The sequence below is a fragment of the Scatophagus argus genome, chromosome 6 (genome assembly GCF_020382885.2).
Source record: "Scatophagus argus isolate fScaArg1 chromosome 6, fScaArg1.pri, whole genome shotgun sequence".
Lineage (NCBI taxonomy): Eukaryota > Metazoa > Chordata > Actinopteri > Scatophagidae > Scatophagus > Scatophagus argus.
This window is the reverse complement of record NC_058498.1, coordinates 16,878,049-16,904,434: the sequence shown is the minus strand read 5'-3', so window position 1 is coordinate 16,904,434 and position 26,386 is coordinate 16,878,049. Positions and strand designations below refer to the sequence as shown.

The 26,386-nt window shown below is 41.5% G+C and overlaps 1 protein-coding gene across 4 annotated transcripts in view; it reads right to left on the bottom strand.

Annotated features, from left to right (window-relative positions):
- Positions 1-26,386, bottom strand: part of celf5a (cugbp, Elav-like family member 5a) — a 180,031-nt gene that overhangs the window by 32,923 nt on the left and 120,722 nt on the right. For all 4 annotated transcript variants that reach the window (XM_046392403.1, XM_046392404.1, XM_046392406.1 and 1 more), the window contains exon 4: positions 893-1,021. In XM_046392403.1, the coding sequence (XP_046248359.1) occupies positions 893-1,021 (129 nt within the window). The remainder of the gene's footprint in view (positions 1-892; positions 1,022-26,386) is intronic.

Sequence of the window (26,386 nt, the reverse complement as noted above, 5' to 3'; positions counted from 1 at the left end):
ATGGCAACTTCCCTTGGCTGCCCCCTTCCTCACAGTGGGGACACTTGAATTGTTTTGACATCCATCTTTCCCTTCTCCTCCAAACCACTGCAGAGTAAGAGGGCTCTGGCTTCAAACCCCTTTAGATATAATTCCCTAACAATTTCCATAAGCGATGGCTGGGGAATAGGCTTTAGAGACATGAAAAGCCACTAGTCAGATTGCTCTTTGCTACATGTCAGAAGGAACTGATGCATCCAAAAGTTTTCAGCTGTCTGAAAAAGGCCTGCAAGATATCAACACTACAGTACCCAAGTTACAGCACAGGCCTGCAGTGCATCCATAGGAAAACATGCTTCAGATTAACACTCAGTGACAGAAAGGAAATCATGATATTGTAATGTAAAGTTTTTCTTTGTTTGTCTGTTTCTTTTTTTTTCTCAAAAGAGATACTGCAGGGAAGGAGTTTGTGATGGCACAGTCAGCATTTTAAAATTACAAGCATTTTTTTGAATCATTGCTGTGTTTGATGGGATTATCACGATAAGATGGGGTGTCTTGTTTAGCTGGTGGCTACCTTGCAAGTGGAAAGTCCTGATTTTGTGTGTGGCCTTTGGATTTTATCACAGATTATCCCTATATTTATTCAAACCTTTCCTGTCTGCCTTCAAAAGATCCACTATTATCCCTTTTAAAATATTCAAAAAATTCCTTTTTTTGTGCAACTGCAAAAATATGACAATTTTTCTTTTCAGACTGAACAGAAGGAAAAAGTCAAACTAATTATCCACTTGAAGTCAGACATCAAACAGTATTTGATACTTCAGGCTTAGGCTGACGCAGACGCTCACACACACTGTCACTTCTCTGCAGGTGACCTAAATGACGCTGACAACTGTATCACGGCTCCTACCTTTGCTGTTTCCGTCAGGACCTCTTAGGACTGTGCACTCCTCAATGACTCCGTAGGGTTCGAAGAGGCGGTAAACATCCTCCTCAGTCTGTTGTTTGTTCAGCATCCCAACAAACAACTTCCTGTCTTCTGGAACAAACAAAGAGACAAAGGGTTAAATTATAACTTTGACCTTAATTATGAAACCAATTTTAGGACATACGGTAGTGAAACCTCATCACTGATGGCGAAACAGGGTAAAATTTAAAGCATACATTATAGACATACCAACATAGACATACGTGCACAGTAAAGTAACTAAGCTTATTGAGGTTGGTCCTGAGCCACATTGTCCCATCTCTTTTCCAAGACTGATCATGTTAATCTCTAGTATAACTGGGTTTAGTCCCATATGGGGCACATATTCTGTAGCTGCTGGGGGTAAACGACTGGTCAGGGGCTGGGGGGAAGAGCAGTGGGAAGACTAATGAAGAGGTTTCACAGATAGACACACACACACACACACACACACAAAGAGGCACAGAGACCCAAGACAATGAACAAGTCTTTGGTCCTTTAAAAGCATCAGGGGCTCCAGGCAGCTCCAACTTCCTACACACCACACTGTACAGGCTAAAAACTTTCTCTCTCTCTCTCTTTCTCTGTGTCTTTCCTCTCTATTCATCTCCCTCTGCCCTCTCTTTTCTGCCTTTCTTTTTCTCTCGCTGATTCTACATTTTTCCCCCTCGTTCTTTTTCAACTGCCTCCCTCCCTCGCTTCCTCTCTTTATCTCTCTCTTACTCTACTAATTGCTGCTGATCCAGTGTTTTTTGTGTAGCCAGAGAAATATTTCAGTATGCTCTTCAGTGAACAATGGCGTGTCTCTCCTGAGCAATGAAGGCTGGGAGACATGCCATGAATAACGCTGACTTTTCAATAGATAGCCTGTATGCTATTGAGTTCCCATTTTATGCTGTGGGATCTGATCTTTACCTTGACCTGACACACTGTGTTTACTGATGTACTCTGGCCATGTATGATTAATGCTACTATGCAGCATGTCTCTCATGGCAGCGGAAGCACTAAAAGCTTCTCTTTATACGGATTGTTTTTCCAACTTTGACCTGTGAAGTCACAGTGGAGAGACTGAGTGAGGGACAGGACCACCAGCCACTGCTGTAAAGAGGTTTAGAGCAGCATAAATTGCTTCCAGAGCTATTGCACAGTGTCAGGGTGACCTGTGACGACTACTGAGTGTGTCGTGTTATTGTCATTCCCTGACCCAGACACAAGCCGATACCCACATTCCAACAGTGGGCACGGCGCAGAGTGTATGCGGACACGGTGCCCAGCTAGGGTTTCAGCACTCAGCACCACCAATGATGCACCTTTAAAATAATCACCCGTGTCAGAGCGTTGTCTAGGGAGGGGCGTCCCTGGTGCTGACTCCTTATTGCAAGTGGCAGGATCAGAGGCTATGTATCAAAATGGAAGTGATGCAATGTGACATCTGTCAGGGTGGATTGGAGAGCATTTATCTGCAAAAAAAGGAAAGCCCTGAACTGGAAAATGAAAGGCCAAGATGGTCCTTCCTTTTGCTGGAGGGAGAATATAAATTCTGAGGTTGGATGTGGGAGATGAGTCGAGGAAGAGGGGGAGGGGCCGGACTGCCGCCAGACCACATCTCATACTTGCTCCTGTATCCAGCTGGAGAGCCATACGCAGCACACACAGAACCACCCATGCAACTGCAGTTGCCCTTGTTCTTCCTGCACTTTGGCTGTAACTCCCTTCATCAAGTAGATGATGGGGGTCTGACAAGTTTTGAATTAATGCATGACCTTTATCAATTTCATATGAGCTGCACTCTGATGATCATACTATGAACAGCTAGGCATGTGGCATGTCTTAAAATACGACACTGCATCTATCCTTCAGCTGAAAGATTGGTAACCGGCATGTCACCTCCAGCTGAATGGAATAATATTTATAAGACTCCAAGTACAACAGGATCATTGGCCACCATATATCACATTCCTGTGCAATACTGGTTCACAGCAAGCTACACAAAAAGCCTAACACATGTTCAGTCTTTTTGTATTCCATCTTCAAGGAGGTGCAAATCTGAACACAAATGCAGGAGTTGACTGCAGTGTAAGAAAGATGTGACTTTATATGATATTTTTATTTACAGCAGTGGCATTTAGTAGGAGAGAGAGAGATGGAGTGCATGTTCTGCAGCGTGAGCGTGCTTTGAAAACAAGCTAACAATGCATGAAAACAGATCATCTACAGTAGGAGTTCTGCTCCACCGTCTAGGATTCTGCTGTGGCTGCTTTGAACTAAAATGCTACCTTGGGAATTTAGGTGCTGTGTTCATCGCCAGCTGAAACATTATCTCATTTATCTACAACACTGCAACACAGGCTTTGTGAAAGCAGACACACAGACAGTGCAAAAGACCTACAGTCATTTAGTCATTTACAGACATATCTGAAGGGGGGAAGAGAAGAAAGAAGCAAAATGAGGAGGAAGGGAGGAAGAGGGAAAAAAATACACAAACTAGGATGTCTTCAGAGTCCTCACAGGTGATTACAGATGACAGATGACCGCACATACAGTAGACACAAAATGAGTTGTACGTGGTACTGTTAACCACAATGACTCCACTTTTTCCTCAGTGTAGCTATCCTTTATACTAGTGCTGTCTAATTTGTGTTTTTCTGGGTAGAATGCAAAAACTGAAAAAAACTGCTATTGTAGCCAACTTAAATTCCGCCTGTTAGCAGCAGTGTAAGGTAACTCTGGTAAAATGGTGAAAGCTGAGGGAGTAGACCATCCTGTGTAGGAGCTTTTCAGTCATGTTTTTCAGTCGTCTGTCTCACGCTTTTAAACCTGACCCAAAGCATATTTTTATGCTTCATGGTTTTTACATGTATAACAACTGTGATTGCATATTGGGCTATGTGCACTGTCAAAATCCAGGTAATGTACATGTAATACTGTGACTGAACACCTGCCACCCACAACCCCATTGCACCTATAACAGCTTCCACTCTTCTGGGAAGGCTTTCCACAAGATTTTTCTGTGTGAATTTTGCCCATTCATGCAGTAGATCATTTGTGAGGCGCTGATGTTGGATGAAAAGGCCTGGCTCACAATCTCCGTTCCAGTTCATCCCAAAGGTGTTCAGTGGGGTTGAGGTCAGGGCTCTGTGTGGGCCAGTCAAGTTCTTCCACACCAAACTCAAGAAAAGGGCCTTCCCCATCTGTTTTGGTTGTGCCAGAAAGGTTAAATGTGCTTACAAATGTGTATAAAAAAATAATATATAGACACAACCAAACTAACTCAGGCATTAATGAATCTGATTGAAGGAGGCACAAAGCTTGACATGGCCCACTTGGTCTTGAATGGGTGTGACCAGTATGTGCCTGAGAGAAAGATGGCTTACTCACTGGACAGGGAAGCTACTAGGAACTGGACCTTTAAGCTAATGTCAACTGTGTTTTGCATTATTAATAATAATATATAAGTCATGGCAAGATTGTTTCTGATTAAGTCATGTATCTTGGTGAATTGAACTGTCACACACAACCCTGAAAGCATTCTGTAAAGCTGCGAGGTTGAAACATGATTAGCAGCAAATGCTTGCCGGTTCTTTTCTCTTATGCAGCCTTCAAAAACGGCTGAATCATGTTTCTGTTAGAGCTGCTCACCTGTGGAAAATGGTGCATTTGTGCATAGATGAATACAAAATAGGACAAGAAATTATTATCTGTTACATCTCAGCACAGCCTAGTCAACACGAATACCATTCTAATTTAGAACGACTCTCTGCTCTATAGTGTTTACAGTGAAATGCCATCACTTAAACAATTCAGCGGTCTAATAACCACCAGCAAGTTAGCTGTGAAAACTGTGCAGCATGCTGGCATTAAGATGCATTTACAGCTCACTGTGGCTGAGTACTGTAAGCAACTTCATTGTGACACACACCACTGCCATCCTGAAATTCACCCCCATCATGTTTAATTTACTCTGAGTTACTAAACAGATGCTTGTTTGGAATAAATGCATTGGAAATTAAACTCCAGAATAATGAAATGGCTCTGTGCTGCCTAGTTATGCATACTGAAGATTACTGGGTCCATTTGGACCCTTTCAAATCAATATAAGCTTTTCAGTATGAGCACATTGGCCCCGTGTGAAGTCTTTGAGTCACTGCGCTAAAGCAAATTATATGAGTAATATTTCACATCTCAGTTCTTCATGCTGTAGTCTGACCATTACAGCTTGCACACGATAAGCAATGCCACTGTAATTCCTTCCCTATAAATGCGCTCCAAATCTCTGCACAGTTTGAAGGATCTCCTGTCCATACAGCATACTCTATTTACTTTTAGCAGTACAGTACAGTATACAGTAGACTTGTTATTGTATGCTCCCTGATTACACTGCAAAGTGCTGAGGATTTTGACAGTGAAATGAGACTTATTGAATAACAATGGAGCAGAGTAGGAGTTTTTGGAACAACACAATAAAGGAAGGAATGGAAAGAGCTAGGAGAAGTGGAGGCATAGAGAAAGAATGAAAGAGAACGAGATATATATTGAGTGAACGTGTAGGGGAGTGAGAACGATGCACCCATACAGTGAGTTGATGTGCATACAGTCCTGCAGTTCTTGATAAGCCAGGATGGATGAAGGAGGAGCACCTCATGAGTTGGTAAATCATTGCCAGGAGTTGGGAGGATGAGGAAAGGGAAGGGGAGGCAAAAGACTGAGAGGGGAAGGAATTTGAATTGGGGTGATGCAGGGAAGGAGAGGACACCAACTGCCTTAGGTGCTCTCCCCGGTTTTGAAATTTTCTTTCTCTGTCTGTCTCTTTCTCAATCATTGCGACAGCAATGGGATGGAAGGCGGGAGGGAGATATTGTGACAGAGAGAGAGAGTGTGTGCTATAGAGAAAAAGCACTTGTCAGGAGGATGGTTGCTATGACAACTACTTATACAGCAGACTGTCAGTCATGTTTCATTGGAATTTGAAGTGGAGGAGAGGAATGAAGGGAGGAGAGTTAGGCAGGGAGGGGTTGGAAAAGGGTCATTCCTCCATCTGTCTGCGGAGCTGGAGTGTAAATTTGACTGTCAGGCTTGGAGATAAGGACAAATTATGAACAATATTAGCTGGCCGATAAAAGAGAACAATAATGAATGGATAAATATATTAAAACCAAATGAGATAGCATCCAGGCAGAAACAGGGGCCCTGAGAAGCCATCCAGGTTTTCTCATTTGGAGGGGAAGATAAGAGCTGAAGAGAGGCTGTGAGGAAGGGAAGGATCCATCGTATTAGAGCTAGCTACTGTGGCATACTTCCTTGTCAAGAGAAAGAAAGAAAGAATCAAAATCACTTTGTAGCCGGAATACCAAACATCGTGGCGTCCTCTCTCTCCTTCATGAGCCTATTATACTTCTCCAATGAGCGGGGTGCCACACAATAACAGTGTCAGCATGTGTTCAAGCATAAAAAACACAGACAGAATAGAAGGAAATTAATTAACCCTAAGAGATCACAGTGCTTAGCCAGTGGAATTTAATCCAATTTATTACATATAGGGATCTAACTAGGGTTGTGTTTGCATTAATGAGATGGTGAGTATGGATGTATGCATGTGTGTGCTAAAGGACCAGTGGTAGGGGTGGCAGGGACCAACTAGGAGGTAGCCTGAGGTTTGGCACAGCCTTAGGGTGAGAAAACCCTGCCAAACTGTCTCCTAAATAAACAGCCTTTTATGCGGCGTGTTTTCACCAGCGAGAGGACGGTCACATATTTTGTCATAACATTGGAGCCACTTCAGACAGACCCTGTTAGTAGGTTCCACCAGCATACCTTCAACTGAGAAAGAAATGCGGCTTGATAGAAAAGTGTTTACCAATTTTGAAAGTAAATTAGCACTCCTGTGTGTATGCGTTGTATTTGCAGCTGTCTTTTGAAGTTTGTATGCTAACCCACAGAGTTGACAGCACAAACTGTAAGGCCTACCATGAACCAGCCCTAATGAGGTAGCTTATTAGTGCTGTTTCCCCTCACAACTTCAGAGATGTTGCTTGGAAACAGCATTGCAAAGAAAACAATACTGTAGTTCTCACCAAAAAAAACAAAAATAAACCTCATCTAACCCACCGCTCCCTGTTTTGCAGTTTTACAGTGATTGAATAAAGAATGAAAAAGAAATACTGAGACTGAGTTGACATTTAATCATATATGAATGTTAAACATACTATATTTCATTTCTTGCCCAGGTTGCCCGTAAAGTCCAGAGCCATGCCCTGCATATATTCAGTCTATAATTCACTTTAGACATGTTCCCTTTAACAGCAGCTTCAACAACCTGCTTCTCTAACTCTTGCAGCACCTGCAGTGACACTGGCTTGATTTCATGTCATAGTTTCATCATTTTGGTGTCAAGGCTGCTCATTGGTAGCTCGGCTACGACCCATAAAAGCCATCAGTAAAAATGCCACTGAGCACTGTGTGCAGGGCCTTGATAGCCATGCTGCAGAAACAGAGCATCCCCCTCTAAGCACTCCTCTGGGATGGATTAAGCCTCAGCCTCCACATACATGTAAGTACACATAAGCACCCTGACACTAGGTTGCTCATATATGCATACATACTGCAAACATGTGGATAGCTACACACAAAGTAACCATAAAACTGCATACACACATGTTCAAATCACAGAGAAATAGAACAGGCTGCAAAGGCAAGTAACTGCATCAACAGGCACACATACAGAAACGTATCACATACATGCTGTCCTGAATACATACAAATATACAGTGTAAAGAGGCCCTTTCTAGAAACACTTTCTATAAACAAACATTGCTGTAGTGAGTGGGAGGTTGTGGTTGGTAACTGTTCTTCACAAGCCCTGTAGCGTATTAGACAGGTCAAAGAGCTCTGGATCAAACTATAATGTGTTACCAAACAGCAGCCTCACGGGAAGCGAGCTACTGCATTCCAACTGTACATACTTCCTCCACACACACCAACCAGAGTCCATTCCACCTCAGAGAGGATTTGGAGATGGCTGATCATGAATTCTCTCTGTGCCGCTGGCAGAAAGCATGATGGATATTAAGTATGACACCTAAAAGACTCACCCACACATCTCTACGTGCATGCACATATACACGTATACGTTCACATGCACATATAAATGCACAAAATATGCATGCATCACATGCAGGACCTCCTGTACGCCACCCCAGTATTCTCCAAAGAGCTCCTCAGACTTTATGCATCAGTGCGATCTAATGGCTGCTCTGTTCTACACAGCCTGCCGGGGGATTTCAGCTGCATCTTGGCCCTGCTGGAAGCCTTGGACGTACAATTACAGTCTTGTGACTTGGTTCCCCTTTCTCTAAATTCTCCACGTAAAACATCTGAGTAAGTATAACTGTTGGCGTGCATGTGTGTTTTGTGTGCTCCTTTTCTCTCTCTTTCTGTGCGTTTTCAGTCAGCTCATAGCGGCGCTGACAGCTTTCGCCCCCCCACCTCAGAACGGAGCAGCTGAGAGAAGAATAGAAGGAGAAATTGCTTAAAATATTTTATCTCCACCATATACGTCTCAGCAAATTTACACTCAATATGATAACAAATGTGAAATATTACTCAAAGCCTTGTGTTGAATTCAGTATATTACGGCTGCAGTCATAAATCCTGAAACTGCTGTGCAACGTGTATATGTACTGTATATAAACATTTACAATATGGCAGTGCTATTTATATTGTCTCCCTTCATAATGCCATCTGAAGGGCATTTTGGCATCCGTTATGATATGGATTTTCTCCCCCACTTTCCCCTATCCCATTTATTGCCATTCTTCTCCTCCGTCCAGATTGTGCTTCCATACAGTAGAATACAGGCTTTTTACCTTTGGCAGTATTTAACACAGTGCTAGCCTGTTTCTTAATTATTTTCTCATCGCTCCACTGACACTGATTCATGAGGGTAATGTTGGACACACCCCCTCGGCCTGCCCCCTCAACCAACCCCCACCTCCCCTACACATGCAGTTTCTCCCTCTTTCCTTTCTCTTCCTCACAGCAGAGCAGCTCCTTCTCATATCATCTCTCTGACATGTTTCTTCTCTCTATGACCATTTCTCCTTGTTTGTCCCTCTCCTGCCACCTTAGTATCTCCATCTCTCTTCTTTCTCTCAGATTACTTTGTGATTGTCTTGGATGGATAATGAGTTGCCTTCACACTGACTCATTAGCCTGCATGGTTGCTCTCAAGTGATTACCCCTTTTTCTCATATGGAAGGACAAAATTGACTACAGTAACAGACAACAAATGTCATTATACACTGAGCCCCATGTGACATGCTGCTCTTCTGATCATATCTGGTTAAACATAGATAATACTACTATCCTCTTACCTCCCCACCTCTGGAATATTGCAAAATGTAAAATCATGCTGAAACAAAAATGTCTATCTGAGAAAAGATAATGAAAAGGTTCACAGTCAGACAAAGCAGTAATGGACAAAAAGAGCGTAAGATAATGGCAAAAGGTTACAGTATTAGCACTCAACTACTTCAGGCAGCAAAGCAGAAATATAGGTGTGGATACAAAGAAAGAAAAGTAACAAAAGTAAAGAGAAATGCAGATGAAAAAGAGGATGTCAAATGTGAAAAAGCTGCATGAGCACAAGAAAGAGAGAGAGACAGAAAGAGAAATGAAAGGGAGAAGGCTTAGGAGATAGAGAGTGAGGGGCCATGCCCAACTCCAGCTCAAGAGAGAGCAAGGATGTACCAGAATATGGGCTATCTCTCCAAAGCTTTGTCTGCTGGAGCAACTGAGCTGGCAGATGACTTTGCTGCACATGGACAAAAGAGGCTTACAGTCCACCCTGCATGTCAGCTTTCCCCTGGCCAGAGGCGCGAGAGCTGTAGGGGAATATAGGGTACGTTCAAGCACTCACCTGCCTAGACCTACAGAGACCTTGGTGAAAGTGGAGTCAGATTTGCTCTATACAAATGGCATCAGCCTGCAGCTTTGTTTTGCATATTCCTCAGTTCAGTGCAGAGCATCTCTTTACTCTTACAAAACTGCAGTGTTAACAGTTATGAGGTGTTGAAGTGCTGTATGAGGTAAAGTTGCATAAATAACATAAATAAATACATAACACCTGAAGCATGTCACTGGTGCACTTTTATATTTTCCCACCTCCATATTAATAGTTCGAGCCAATACTTGATGCTAAACTTAGAGCTTTTCCGCTCTCTGTGCTGTCGTGTGCGTTTTGTATGCATGGCCTCTGTAGTGCTGATGTGACTGCAGGGGGAGAGCCTAACCCTGTCAGTCACACTGACAGCCAAGCCGTCTTATCTGCTCTCTGTTAGTGATGGTGCACTTTAATTAGGCTAGAGGGCCAATCAGCATTTTTTTTTTTAGAAGATGTGATTCTACTGAAAGCATTTCATGATGCGAGACATGCGAACGGGGCTCCCTTGCTCTCCGCTGTTCTCTTTTTTTTTTCTTTTTTTTTTTTTTTTAAATCCTGCTTCTCTGAAAAATCAGATCTTCTCATATCACATATTTTCACCTGCATTGCTGAACTGCTGGAAAGGTTTCCACAGTATATTTTTTATATAACATTTGTGAGAAAATAAATATGCACAATATCCTTAAGCCCACTGTCACTGACTGCTATAGATGTGAGGATGAACAATGCTTTGCTTACCTTCAGGTTCCAAACATGGAAATCTGACTTGCTTGTTGCTTTCAGAGGATTGCTTTTTATTTTTCATGTGTGAAAAGAATGATATGAATTTGTCAGCATCACCATTATCACAAAGAGAGGATGTGTGCCATCATCATTAGTGCTAACTGGTCGAAGCTGCATCACATGTGGTAGCAGCAGGCTGTAAGAAGCACTTTCGTGAGAATAATCCACTATAGAGAAAAAATAATATGCCACCTTTGAGAATTTAATTTACTTCTTGTTTTCCTGTTCCTTTTTTATTTTCTCTGTCCTGCTTGGATAAATGCATTGCAATTTTGTTGTTGTGCAAACTGTTATGAAGCTCTACCATCAACTGCCAAATTGGTTTCCTTAAATCGTCCCTCGCAGGTGCATAGTAAGGCAGAATTGTGCACTGTTGCCTGAGGTGGGTGCGTTCACTGACATTGCTTTGTATGATTTTTTGGGGAGAGTAAGTGAAAATGTCAGTTTATATTGTATATATAATTTTCCACGGGACCCTTTGGGGCCCCTTTTCTCTGTGCCTGTGTTCACAATCATTGTGTAAAATAAATGGATTTAAAGATAGACAGAGAAAATACAGGGTTTTGGAGTAAATCACTACTGCTTCTACTAAATCAAAACCTTTGTATATCCCAGGTAGAGGCCTATAGGAACAGATACACGTGTGTACATGTATGCGTGTGTGTGTGTTTGTGTGAGCGTCTGCGCACACACTTGTAGGATGGATGGCCAGCACTGTCTCTCTTTCCCCTCCACCCCAATCTTCCTGACAGCTCATTTGTTTTCATTTCCAGAGTATTTTGCTTGATATCTAATGAAATAAATATCTATATATTGAACAAATCATCAAGATGGGAGGCTGAAATTCTTCATTGGATGTCAGTTACATTTTCGCATTGCTGTTTTACTTCATCCATTAGATTTATTGGATTTGTTTATTGTCATAGCAAATCATCTAGTGTCTAGAGATGTATTGCAAAGCACACACTGTCTGCTGATGAAACCCTTGAACCGTGAGGCTTGTTTTGCATGCAGAATGTATAAATGCAATCTATATCTTGGAATATGATAGATATGAGGGAGTGGAGACATTTGGACCTGTCAAGTTAATACCTAATCGCATTAGACTGCAAAAAGGCTGACTTATTTCTCACCAACTTAGACTAAACTATCAGGCAGATGGCCTTTTCCTCTGGCTTTCTATCTCCACCTAGCTCACTCTCCCTCACACAGACAAACCTTACAGTAAGCATTTTAATTCCCCCTGACCTTTACCGATCTCACCCAGGCAGTTTTGCCAGTTGCTTAGGGCCAAAACAAAATGAAGTTTGAATTTGAGCTCAGAATAATTTAAGATGATCCTTTCTGTGCAGGGAGTCTCAACTATTTTGTAGTTTGGGTGCTGCCAACTGACTAAATGGACTTTTCGTAAGAGCTCTCTCTCTCCCTCTCTCTCTCTCTCTCTCTCTCTCTCTATTTCTCTCCCGCCTATGGGGCTGTGGGCTCACATTCAGTGTGATGTGAGTGTGTGACAAGGGGTAAAGCGAGGAAGTGAGCGAACAGAAATGTCCCCGATATTCACATGTATGCACGCATGGGCACATGGCACACACACACACATCGTGCTCCAGCTCTAGTACACTGAGCACCAGAGGGCTTTGTGTACAAGGCTGAGAAATGCCATGTCAGCACAGACCACATGGAAGTTTAGAGGGGAAGGAAAAGCTAAATAGTATAAAAATGAGCGTGTGATGAAAAATGCATGGAGGGGAGAGGGGGACAGCGACTCCCTGCACACAATTGTCTACTGAAAATCTCCTGCGGATTCTCTCCTCCTCTTAATCCAGTTGCCTCTGCTGACAGTGCTGCTGCCCACACACACGCGCACAAACACACATGCACACACACACCTCTTAACACATGACAGATAGATAATAAAAACAGATATTCATAAAACTGTACATACAAACACTTATATAATAATATACACAACAGTGAATGCATAGCAATCATGTTAGATATAAACAATAAATAAAAACTGACTGTGAGAATGAGCTCCAAACCTCATCTGTACATTAGTCTGACAATTGATGCTGGATTTAGATTTTGACTCACATGCTTTTACTCTAAAACAAAACAAAACAAAACAAAAAAAAAACACAGAACCAGGTGAAGTTACTAAGTACCCAGCACAAATGGAAAAATGTCCTCAAGTGAATATTGATGTTTTCCTCATTCACTGTGTAATAAGTACTGTAGCTGCTAACTGCCTGGCTGTTTAGTCACGTTAGTTTAGTCACGTTACATGAGAGCTCCCCAAAAGTGAAGCCAAAATGTCTCCATTGCCCCCTGTTGGCCGACTCCTGCATAGGTCTTAAACCCCACCCCGTAAACCTTGCTGATATAACTTTAAATGTTCATTTCTCTAAGTTTAATGAGTTATTTGATGCTTTAAAAGTGGAGAGAGCTCACAATTGGGTCAGACTGTTGTATGGACAGGAACTTGATCCCACAGCTCCACTGCCAGATCACCACTGTGCAGACTCTGCTCCAAACCACATCGCCAGGTTAAGGTGGCTGCGCTTGTATCTGAGTTACTTTGGCTTCTTTTTGTACAGTGGGAGGAAGTGAAAACACATTGTCTATAGTTATACAGTCAATGAGCTTCACCCACATAGCTAGCAAAAAAAACAAAAGAAAAAAGACACTTATCAAGGTGACTTTATCCATATGTGGAATATGCACACGATTTTCTTTTGGAACAAAATTAAAAACTGTTATTAAAATAATAAAAGAGAAACCAAAAGTGATAATATAAAATGTGCTCAGCTGTCTTCCTCCAATAGCACATGCAGCGTTACCACATGCTACAGAGCGGAGCAACACAGAGATACTGATTCAAAGCAAGCCAAAGCAACGTGTAACGAATGCTCAGAAAAGTATCTATAACAACATATATATTTCTGTATTTAGTTGACTGAAAAAAAACGTAAGCCGTCAGTTTGCAGTCTGTTGCTGGTTCTAATCAAAGAATGAGTATTCTGGTCATTTCTCTCTGACAACCTTCACAAGACTCCTAATCACACGGGTAGAGGTGATGTAATGTGAAGAAATACTGGCAATTAGACACCTGCAGAATGACTCAATTAATTTTAAGAACATTTGTGTCCACCTACAATACCTTTACATGTTTTATTCACATGAGTGTGTACATCCTTTTTTCTACCGCAGACTTTGAGACTTTGAGCTCATTTCTTGTTTTTACTTTGCACGCTGATGGCTGATGTCAGGTTGATCTGTCAAGAGTTTCTTCCAATACAATGAAAACAGCATGTTGTCCTTTTCACTCCACAGCTGTCTGACAATGTTAATCTGCAGGAGAGGACCATTTTGACAGAACACATTATGGAACTTGAACGGGGGGGGTTAAGCATCAACACAGAAATCCTTGCCCTTTCATATCAAGTCATTACTGCTTGTGCATATATGCACGCTAGGAACTGCGGCCCATGCTTCAGGTAATGTCACTGCGTATGTGTATGAGGCTGCATGTGGATACGGCGGTTTGTCAGACTGCACACAGTCACGTCGAGCTAGAAAATTGTTTTAATCTTCTCAGCTCTCCATGGGCAGTTTATCAACCACGCCACCTTTAAATGGGGGTGGGGGGGTGGGGAAAGGGGGCTGGGTGTCTATTGAAATGATTGGCAGAAGTCAGAAAGGAGGGGTCTCTGCATTTCAAATATCAATTGGTGCTGTCAGCATGGCCCAGTATAGTAAAGAATTATCTGAAATTAGTTTAGTTAATTCATCATTTTAAAGGGCAGTTGCTTTGCCGCTGATTAGTTATTGTACACAGTTGTCAATTAAGGGTCCCTGGAGAGTCTGTCCCATGAGGACTGAAGCTGACATCAAATGCATGCACAGAGGAAAAGAAAGGGATAGGAGTCTGTGACAAAGTAAAGCAAGAAGAAAACACAGAAGTAATGAGACGCAGGATAGACCGCCTCACGTGAAATCTGTGGTGACCCATTTGAAAAACATGTTTTTGTCTTGCTACAATTAGACAGATGTGGACTCAATCAGAAATGAAGAGATAAAATATGTTTTTGTTCGTGAGCGGAGGTGTGTGTTGTGTGGTGATTGCACCTGTTGTGAATTAGAAAAATCAATGTGCGAGCCTTTGTACAAAGAGGCCAAGTGGAGGCCATCACACTGACCTCTCCACAGGTTTCTATTCCCACAGTTACTGTTGCTATGATACTGCATCATGTTCACCATGCTATATATGGCCCAACAGAGAAACCCTGAACAAAACCCTGTCAGAGACAAACAGTGAATACATATATGGAGTACATCACTTGTTTGAAGACAAGCAATTTTTGTAGCAGCAGCAGCTCACTTTGAGGATGCACCACTGACAGTTCTTAATTTATATATATATATATACATAGAATAAAATCTCAAAGTTTCTTTCCTTAATTTTTTTATTAACAGCAATATGTTATTGACAATTATTCTCTGGTTGTTTTTTTATTTATTTATTTATTTTTACTTCACTATGATGTAAATATCTCAGCCCAAAAAGAAGTTAAGAAAGTTTTCTTGAAGTTTTATTCAGCACTGCACAAGCATTTCTCTGTTCTCCGTAATTAATTCTTAAAGTGCTTTTCTGGTTAATCCAGCAACCCGTGGGGAAGAGTGAGAGGCAATGTGCCAATTTTATTCAAGGATACATTGTAAACACATCCTTATTGGACAAAAAATAGGCTTTTCAAACCTGCACGTTTCTACATTTTTGGGAAATATAATTCATCTGGGAAGGACGAACATTGAAAATGAATAAGTTCAAAATGTTTTGGGGAAAATAAGGATGGAGTGTAAAACCCTGGTTTTGATTATTTTGAAACATCAGCAATTTAAAAAAATGATCATGCTCATGCCATAAAAGCTCATGTGTACAGTAACAGTCTCTGGTAAGAATGAACATTTCCTCAGCTCTTAGTGGCGTATGCTTTTATCATCCCTGCTTGCCCATATAGAAACAGAGTTTTTTTTTTTTTGTAACCACATACTTTACATTACATTCAGCAGTGACTGTTAGGCCTGTTCCTGGGGACTCATAATAATGCTGGTTTTTAATCCTACCAGCTCGTATAATATCCTATCTTACAGTTAATTATATCCAATTTTCCCAGGTGGAAACCAGTCCCTGATTAGGTGTTTAGAATGAAAAAGCTACCTATTTAATCCCTCTGGGGCTGTGGCATTCCTACCCTTGTGTGTGTTTGTGAAACACACAAACACAAAAAAACTTGATTGGCTCAGACAATCATTTTTCAAGTATCTTATATCTTAAGAGTAAATACTGAAAAAAAGAAATCACAATAATGAACAAAAATAGTTATATTCCCTGCCTACAAATGCAGCCATCAGCTGTCTGCAATTAACGGGCTGTTCTCACAGCAGATATTTTGGACTTATTTTGGTCATAGGAAAAGCACACGTGTCACCAATAACATTCACAACGGCTCAGTTCTGTTTAACTGACAGTGTGACCTTGTGCCAGCATGAAAAAGATCAGGACCCTTAAATCCAAGCAGCTAAATGAAATGTAGCCACCATTAAATGTATTATTTGTACCTGCGTTTTTCCAACAAAGAGTCGTCAGTGAAAATGTCACAAATAGTGTGCGGTAATGGATGGATGTGCAGAGAGCCCAGACTCTGACATAACAGACCTAACAATGACGGGTTTGTTTTTGCTCTGAAAGCAGCTAAGATATGAGATATAGAAGAGTAACTTGCAGGTACATGACATGGCTGTGTTGTTGATGTGGTACTTGTGGGGGGGGGGGGGGGGGGGGGGGGGGGGGGGGGGGGGGTGTTGGGTGGAAACCAGGATGGGATGTTTGAAATGTAACCGATTGTACAATGCAAAAGCAACACCTGTCAACATCTGCATTGTAACTGATTGTACAATGCAGATGTTGCACATTTTACAGGGTGTGTGTGTGTTTTTTCCCTTTTTTGACCAGAGGAGCATTACAGTGTTCTCAGCAGCATGGACCCTCTATTCTAGGGGTTGGATGACAGGAAATGAGTGCTCAAAAATTGACTGCAAACCATGGAGTTAACTTAACTAGCAGACACTGACAATGGAGCTAACTAGATCCTCTGCAAATCCTTGTTGATTGTAATTGCACTTCAAAACAATTACACAAAAGATAGACTGACTTCTACACCACCAGTCCAACAAGCTCTGCTGCATCCGTGTCTTCTAAGATGAAATAGTGGCACAGCAACTTTGCTCAACTGCACCCCATTTCTCCAGTGTGACACACAGACTGACTGACTGAGCAGTGAGCACAGTGTGCAGATGAAATAGCCTGTAAGTACACTGCCAGAGCTAATGTAGGCTAATCTCCTCCTCCCGGTCAAACAAACTCTGTATTACAGGTCCAAAAGGAAAACAAAAGACAACATTATGATAAACTACCTCAGAAATCATAATGTACTAAATTTTGCTTATATGATAATGGGGCTACGTCTCTTCTCCACTAACCTGTTGTCTTAATGTCACCTCAGCACAAGCAGGAGGAGGACAAATACCTACATACTCACAGTTATGAGGAACACCAGCGGTTTGACAATGATTTTCTATCTTTCTTCTTCTTACTGAAAACAACATTTTTTAAAAAATATTTGGTTTAAAATAAATATTCGAAAAATGTCATAACCGGTGCTCTGGAGAATAGTAAATTGAGATTTGGCTCTACCCCTGGTGGGAATTCGGATTTTCTGCTGCCTCAGACATGCAAATATTCAGTGCAGGGATATACAGCAAAGAGCAGTGAAACTTAAAGCACTTTCTACTGAGATGCCCCAAAACTACCTCCGTTCTCCCTACTATTACTCCAATACCTAACCCCTTCACCAAAGGTAAAATATCACAGGAAGGAATCCACAAAAAAAACTGACTGAATTTTCTCTGTGTAAAAGAGAGCTAAATCCAAGTGCACCAAGGAAGGGCATATGGCAAAGAAAAGGAGAAAGGGCTTTCATAATTGTAAACCAATGTGGTGTAAAACCACAGGGGTGAATGTAACCTTTTGCATTGGAGGACAGTGTTATTAGAGAAACCAAAGTCAGAGCAGTCATTTAACTGTCCTGACAGTAGCTGCTCTTCCCATTGCAGTACTGACTTCTGAAAGTGCAGAGGGAGGTGAAAAAAAAATACAAATGCCAGAAAACGAAATAATAAGAGAGTTTCTACAATTTCCAATTCAATTTCCTCTCACTGACCTGCAGTGACAAGAGAAATCAATGCAGCTGGGAGTAAAACATTCTGAATTGAGGGATGGCAATAGCTTTCCTTTTTTTTCCAACAAAACCAAAGACCATCTTTGTTTTGGAAGATCACTCAGTGAAAAAATAAATCACTCGAGGGTAAAAAAAATAAAAAATAACTGGCACTTTTGCTGTCTGCAGAGGTAGGCACTAACCGAGACATATTCACTCTCCTCCAGGTTTGCCTTATAGATGGTATCGGTAAATCACAGCTTTTAACCGGCACCTCTGCCCTGTACATTATGTCCAGCCTCCTGCAGGTTTGAAAATGTTTCTTTTTCTTAAAGAGAGAAAAAATACTATATATATATATATATATATTTATATTTATATATATATATATATATAACACAAACAAAAACAAAGCAAAACAAAAAACAAGCAAATTAACCTCAAGTGTGGAAGACTGCTAACGGGAAATTTGCACAATACTCGCAAAAAAGCAGGTTGTAATTTCCCTCAATTTCCTGTCACATCTTGTGTTTGTAGCACCTGGAAAAAGGTGCAAAGAGAGAGATCGCTGCCTCTCCTCTTGCCTGAGGCAAAACCCATCCATCACCTGTGTTGTCAACACAGCACTCTGGCCTGTAAGTTTGTGGTGTGTACAACCTTTCAGGTCTAAATTAAATCCTTCATCAGAGGTGTTACCTGGGATTAATGCAGGTGCTTCCATTGAACACAGGAAGCTTAGACAAGAAATCAGGCCAGAATTACAGCCGCAACTCCCTCTCTAGACTTCAAAGATGTAGGGATAATAGTGAAACGAGAAGCAGAGAATAAGTACTGTCTCCATGGCAGCTGGTGATGGAGGCCCTGCCCTCTGAGACTGTTAGAGCACCACATCTGGTCTCTTCAGCGAGAGGGCAGACTGTCAGCAACATTACTTCTTAACTTCTGAAGAATAAAAAAGTCAAAGTTTCATAATGTGAAAAGAAATAATATAGAGAGACCTAATACAAGATTCTCACAAAGCATCAGCTTATCCAGTGCTCCTTCCTTTACATAAATGTGATACAAGGTGATGTTTAACATGTTTCTTTCACAAGATCGCCTTCTGTAGTTTTACAGTATTCACTGTAAAAGCATTCACTTTCTCATGTGAATTGTCAGTTAGTCTGATGTACTACTAATGCCCATGCAGCAAAGGAACTGGCTTGATAGATTTATAGCAGTACAAATAGGTGACCTTAAAATTTATTCATGTCCAAAGTACCCACTGCACAGCAGATAACATCTTTTAAGTAATGAAACACAAAAGGATAATATTCGTTTCATGCTGTAACCACATCTTGCTGAGTAACTGTCCACTTGTGAGTGACTGAGCTGTCTTATGTCAAAATCAAAAAATGTGTAAAATGTTTTTTGTGGCCCATTCCAAATGTCTATATTATTGTGTATCATAACCCCAATGTGTTATCATCATGATCTATAAAATGTGATGGTGATGAGACGCCATTAGGTTCCACTGTGGGAAATGTAGGATCCACCATTTTGGGACCTCTAGTCTACACTAAAAGTTGAGATTTCTTACCCTCTCCTAGTTTTCATCATTTTTTTCTGTATGTTTCTTTCAACTTCATGCTAGGACAATACTGAAGAATCGAAGAAGAAGAACTGAAGAGTCACAACTCGGGTTTGAAAGAAGATACAAGTGTAGAATCAATATATCAAGCGGTTGAACATCAAAGTACTACACACATAGCTTTACAGAGTACATACATCCCCGCAAGCCACACAAACAGGAGCACCACTCAGCATAGTGTAGTTTAGTGGCTGACTTTGCAGCAACAAACTGTAGTAGGGCATTTAGCTAGATTTTCCTATAAGTGTGAGAATGTGGGAACCAGTGAGCACATGACTCAACAGTGGAGAAGCAGATTATGGTCTATGGTTTAAAACGTATCTATGGAGTACATTGTAAGTTGACCAGAGCCACAATGAAAGCCATGTCCCACTCTGAAAATAATGAATAGTTTGGAGTGTCCTGGGGCAAAAAAAGTAAGAAATATCATTGCAAGATCAGTTAAAGGATCACATTTTGAAAGAAAATGTCCCCATGCAGAGCTGTTATATATGAACTCTGACCTGATCGTGTAAATCTATCACGGCCTGCACCACCTTTGTTTTGGTGCCAGAGGGCTCTTCCATTCTTGTCAAAATATGAAATATGGTTCCTCTAAATTTCCCTTCAAACATGCCTTTCAACCAACATATGTCTTCTCAAACAGAAAGAAGGACCTTTGCTTCCAAAGTGTGTGTGAGAGAAAATGGAGGAAGGTGACTCACTGGCCGCAGAACAGGGAAAAAAAAGGCCAAATAACTGTTCAAGCGTGAAAGTCTGAAAATTTTCTTTTCCCTTTCCTCTTGGAGAAAGAGAAAGCTTTCAGGGTGCAGAGATTGTGAAATGTTATTTTTCATCTCTCTTCTTTGAGTCACAAGGAAACCTGAAAAGCCATGGTTACAGCAGTTTAGTAACCATCCTATTTCAAAATTGAGGGCTTTTCAGATGTGCGCCATTCAGGCCTCCTGGGATTCTCTGCAGTGTGCTGTATGAGACCTGCGGTGTCTATGGGCTGGGATGAAATTGTGAAAAGCTTTTTTTAAAGTACGTTGTCACGTTTTCCCTTCTTTACTAGCCATAGCTTACCCTGGAACCATGCAGAGCAGCTATCTAGTGCTGCTTGACGTCTGAGCTTCTCTCACGCGAATAAGTCCTCCACACCACCATCTCTTCTTACCCTCTTTCTCATTTCATCATCATTTTTACGCTATTAAGCTGTGCATTGATATTCAATGTATGACAATTTTATCTCTTGCATGTCTTTTTATATCTTTCCTCCACTCTGTACTGGAATATGTTATGTCGCTTTGGTCGGTAATTTCCAATCTCTGAGACATGCAATCACAGTTTGGGCTGCTAGATTCCTTATCTGCTGTGACAAATAAGTGTTGAGGAGCAACAACAGTGGATTGCCATGCAGAACGGAGCCTTTAATGCAGCAGCAATACAAAATGAAATAGCTGTGAAGAGGCAGATGTTATAAACCACTCACTTAACTTCAGAACAGTTTTCTTCCATCATATTAGAGCTGTTAAACAGGGCAGAGTGTAGCACAGAGATGTTATGTCTCCCCTATAGAAAAACTCATGTTCTCATCAGAAGAGCCTCCAAAGACTGTTGTCGTCACTCATCAGTGGGTGAACAATAAGCCATTGGTGCTCCGCATAGCCTTGATAGCCATCTTAAAAAACACCGTTGGGATTACTCCTTGCAGCAAGTGTGTGAAGTGTACATTATGGTAATGCAACCATCGGAAAAAATATTGTATTTCTTGATTTTTACTTAACCCTCTTCCCCACCTCACCCATCTTCAGCTCCAAGAGACAATTTAGACTCGTCCTTGGCTCAAAGGCAGCGCTACTTGAAATGCCTTTAGATTTGGTGCACACATACACACATCAAAGAGACCAGGAGCTTATTTTCAAGTATTTTGCACCCTGAGGCTAGGAGCTACTTCTGAGGCTGCTGTGTTCCCTGTAAATAGCTTGGTTTTCTGTTCCACAGATCCCAGCAAAGCTCCATCTACCAGAGAGCTGTGGGCACGGGCCTCCATGCTCTCCCATCACCAGAGGTAACAGGGAAAAATCAGTGTGCATAATAGTTCTGCCGATTGCTTTCCTACGGTGTTGATCAGTAATGCTCACAACAACTAAACTAAACTCAGTCCAAGTCTGCCAGGGCAAAGGCATCCAGAGTGTGTTCTGCTTCTCGCCTGTGAAAGATCAAACTTCTCGTCTTGCGTTTGATGGTGCTACCCTGTGATGTGCCAGAAGTTTCGGAGCATTCAGAATCTCTTTTATTGCATGTTCATCTTGTGAGGACAGTAACATACTGTACATATAAAGGATAATCCACACCAAGAATTTTACCACCTGGCGATGTTCTACTGCTGTCACTAACCAAAAAAACTGTAGATAAGTGTATTCATCTAATTTTATTTTCATTGAATAAATGTTTAACAGACTTGCTTCTGTCACTCTGGCTATCCTTGCACTAGTCAGAGTGATTAAACTATATTTTATAGTATGTGCATTAAATGGCATTCACACACTCAGTGGGTATTCACTATAACCACACTATAATGTATGCTTTACATATTTACCAAAAAAGGAAAGCTAACTGAATTTCTGTGATGTTTGACCTGACTTCACTCAGTGTCTCTCTGGTTACAATGAATCCTAGCAGAATTTGTGGGATTCAGCTCAGCAACTGACTACACTACAGACAAAGAAAGAAAGAATAGGCCATCAGGTGGATGCCAGAAACTCTCCATTCCCTGTCTATTTCAAATAGCATCAATCAACATTAAAGATAATGGCACCTGGTGGAAAAGTGACTTTAGAGGAAGTTGCTTCAGTCTACTGCTGTGTCTATTGCTTTGTCTCAGATCATCCTCTCTACAATGATGTCCTTCTTCTTTGTAATGACTGCTGCCAGCCAGCGATTCTGATGCCTCAAGTGTATAGCATCATTCATGAAAAGACTGCTTGCTGTGATTAGCCCAATGCCTTAAACCATATATGAAAATTCATATTAAATGTCCTTTAAAAACCCATAAAATATCCATGTTGACTTGGGGCTGCCATGCTGTAGGGTGTTGCTAATCAGCTTCCTCTATGGTCCATTTAGCCTCTGTGTCATTAAAGATAATACAAATAAAATAAGTGTTAACATGAAGGCATTTTGACTCCTTCCCTCAGAAAAAGAAAGGCCAAAAAAAAAAAAAAAATCAGCATCTCCTCACCAACTGTCAATAATTTGCACTAGAAGATTTTTTTTCCATTTCCCACGCTTGCAGTGCATTTGTGCTGAACAAATTCCAGTTAATTACAAGGCAAATGGTACAAAATGTGCTCTGTGACCATTACAATCCTGTTTGCTATGCTCGGTAAGGATGCATCACTCATCACACCCACACAAACACTCGCACACGCGCACAGATAAATGAAAACACATAGATATAAAGAGTCCAGCCAACACACATTTCTGTACAGCACTCACATTCACGCTGTTTTTTTATCTGTCCTGATTAGACACACATGCATCGTTTTAATCTCTCAGCTTTACACAGATGCAAAATTTCAACACTTTGCTCTACCCTCTCTTGACTTTGACCAATATTGTGAGATAGTAGTATTCCAGCAATGGAACTTTAATGAAAGGTTTTGCAACGAGCATTGACGCTTGGTTGATCTAATGAGATCCCTAACTGTTTCTGCCATCTGCCAGACCCTAGTCATGACATTAACTATGCAGCCATGCTAAGCTTCAAACCTCTCTCAGATGAAGCAACCCTCAGACGCACTGTGTGAAGTGCTGATGCACAACCAGATGTAGACCTCACAGAAAGTCACAACACCAAACAAACACCAAATACTTTCGAAAACATAAAAAATATACTGTGGCTATGCAGCACACTGAAGAACACGATTTAAACTTTATTATATTGCATATACATGACAAAATGCCCTCCCTGGCCCTGGTCTAATGTAATGTATTTTTTTGATTTCACTGAGCTTTTGTAGCAGTATTGACGTGCCTAGTATATAAGGCCTTGCTTTTAAGTCAAACTCATCTGCAGTTTACGAGGGTGCCATTGTTCGCCTGGCTGGGGAGAGGTCACTGCAAGGGAGGAGAATAAATGTGGAGTGATTGACTAGTCTCTGTTGGAGAAATGAGTTCTCCATTCATCCCCAGGCTTCCAGAGGGGAAACGTCCTTCAGGAAAGTAAACACAATCTGACAGGGCCCTACAACAGACGCAAAGGCACAGCATGGCTAAGTCAGTAAGGACGGAACTTTGCTCCACATTCCTCTCCCACGTCCCTCCTTTCCTCCCAGCCTCCCATGTGTACCATGAACCACAACACATCCGCTCTCATTGTTGTATCTGGACACCTTAGTTGGACATGTATGCAACATTCTCGGGTCACGCTCATACTTCTTTCTTAAATAAAAACGGGATTCAAGAAGCCACAGAGATGAGGTGATCATTCAAATAAAGATATTAGTGCAGTTTTCTCTAGAGGTTTCCAGGTTCTACCAGATACACAGGTCCCTCCTGGAAAGCAAATTGAAAACCACAGCACCCATCAGAGACCAGATTAGGCTGTTTTCCCGACATGCTTAAATTGCGGTAATCTCGAATGCAGATCACTTCTGCAGCTAATTGATGGATTTGCCAGAGGATCTGAGAGTGGTAGGGCCCCACTGCGAGCTCCTGTTTATTTTCAGAAGGCAGATGCATTAACCCTTCTCTGCCTGCTACCAGCAAGGACTCCAGGCTAGTGAACGTTGGAGCTGGCAGCTCACTGTCATCAACTGTGACATTACTGTCCAAAGGCTTTGCCCAACATTCACCCATAAACTTGGCCTAATTAGAGAGAAGATATGCCTGGGTTTCTGTTATACATTGGTTTTGCATGAATAATTCAAAGCACAGATGACTTACTGTTGTTCTTCGGGTTCCCTCTTGCCATTCATGGTAGAGACTCCCAGTGTGTATACGGTTTCCTGCCATCCACTCATGCAAATATGCTTACAGAGAAAGTGTGGTTAGCAGCTTATCACAGCTTGTCACATACAATTCTGTTAGATGCAGCCACGAAAGTTTACATCATGGCTACCAGCCCACAGAGACCAAAATCGTACCACTGTACTTTTTGCTCTGAGGTAGACACACAGAGGAGCACAGCAAGGTTTTTAGGAAGCCAACCTAAATCTGCACATCTAATGCCCAGTTTTTCTCACATGTAATGAGGAAAAAAATAAAACCAGTGCTGCATCAGAGAAGGAGTGAGTGAGAAAATGAAGAAATGCCATAAACACATTTAGACACATGTAGGCATTTTTGCATGTGAGTGCACACAAATATGCATGAGCACTGTATGTGTTGATGTGCTGTGTGTTACAGTTGTGGCGAGCAATGATCTATTTTTTCCCATTACCCCACTGCATACGTGTGGTTCATTTACATTCATGGTTATCCAGATAATGAAGCTTTCAATCCGGGGGATCCTGTGGTGAGAACAATGAACCCAATTACCTCCTGCCGCCTGTGAGATGGGATGGCAGACTCTGAGACAGATGGGAGAGGCTGCACTCGGCCGGCAATCCAATCACATTCATCTCGCTTGCTTCCCGTTTCCCCTGTTCATGTGTTCTGCAGCAACTTATCAACAGGCAGGGGCCAAAGAACCTGGGATCATTATATCACACACACCAACAATTCTGCAAACACGCACCCACATGCACTATCACATTCCCTGAGGTCCACTCGACCCCCGCAACTCCCCCTTCCTCTATTCCCCACTGCCAACATGCACCTCAGGTTTCTCTCTTTCTTCAGACACAACGTTGATTTTAAAAGCTCACATATTTCACCTGCTGTAGGAGCAGAAGGAGGTAAGGAAAGGGTTCTGTGGGCGAGGTAAAATCTACCTCAATCTTGATCTCCTTATCAGCGCACCAGGGTCTGACTGGGAACATTCCTAATGATTTATTCAAGACTTTCAAGTTTCCTTTTTCTAGCTTAATATTTTAGTTACATGCGCTGACTGAAATCATTCAAAGATGTGCTCAGTAAGAATTTGTGACTACTTTATGAGCCCTTGTGTGCATGTGCAACATGATGGAAGAAAATGGAAATAGTGTTGATCAAGAAAGAAGTTAAACAAGAGCATCCTTTTTGATCATGTCTCTGATGCAATCCCATGAAATGAAATCAGTGAGGATGGCTGTCGAGTGAGCTTTACTGTGACCTAGACTTGTGTCATCTTGCACCATGGGGATTTGCTAGATGACGACGTCCAGTGCAAAACAGATAAATTTGACAATATAAAAATAAAAACAAACCAGAAATTGTGTATGTATAGAATTAAGAGAAGTGTCATACATAATACACTGAGTGACGTCTCCTGGTAAGTTTTATAGGTTAGGAAAGGTGTAACGTAGCTCCTATAAGAGAGGACTTGACATTCAACAGTAAGCAATGATACAGACTGTGCCTGGACCTAGACGGTGCTTCAGGGAATGTATTCCACTACTAGATAATTAGCCAGTGATTGCGTGAGAGCTGATACCAATTCTGCATAATACTCCAATATTTTCTGCATGTTTAATGCAAAATATACCCTTATCTCATATTCTTCCCTGCTTATGGCCCCTAATTGACACTGTGATCAATAGTAATTGACTCAGTGATCGATGTATCTCTTGAAGTTTTCCATCAGGCTGTACTGCCATCAGTTGTGTCCAGACTACTGTAAGGTAGTGTATGGTTTGTTAGAAGGGATCTGTATGCTAATGCTTATTCCAGCTCCCCTGAGT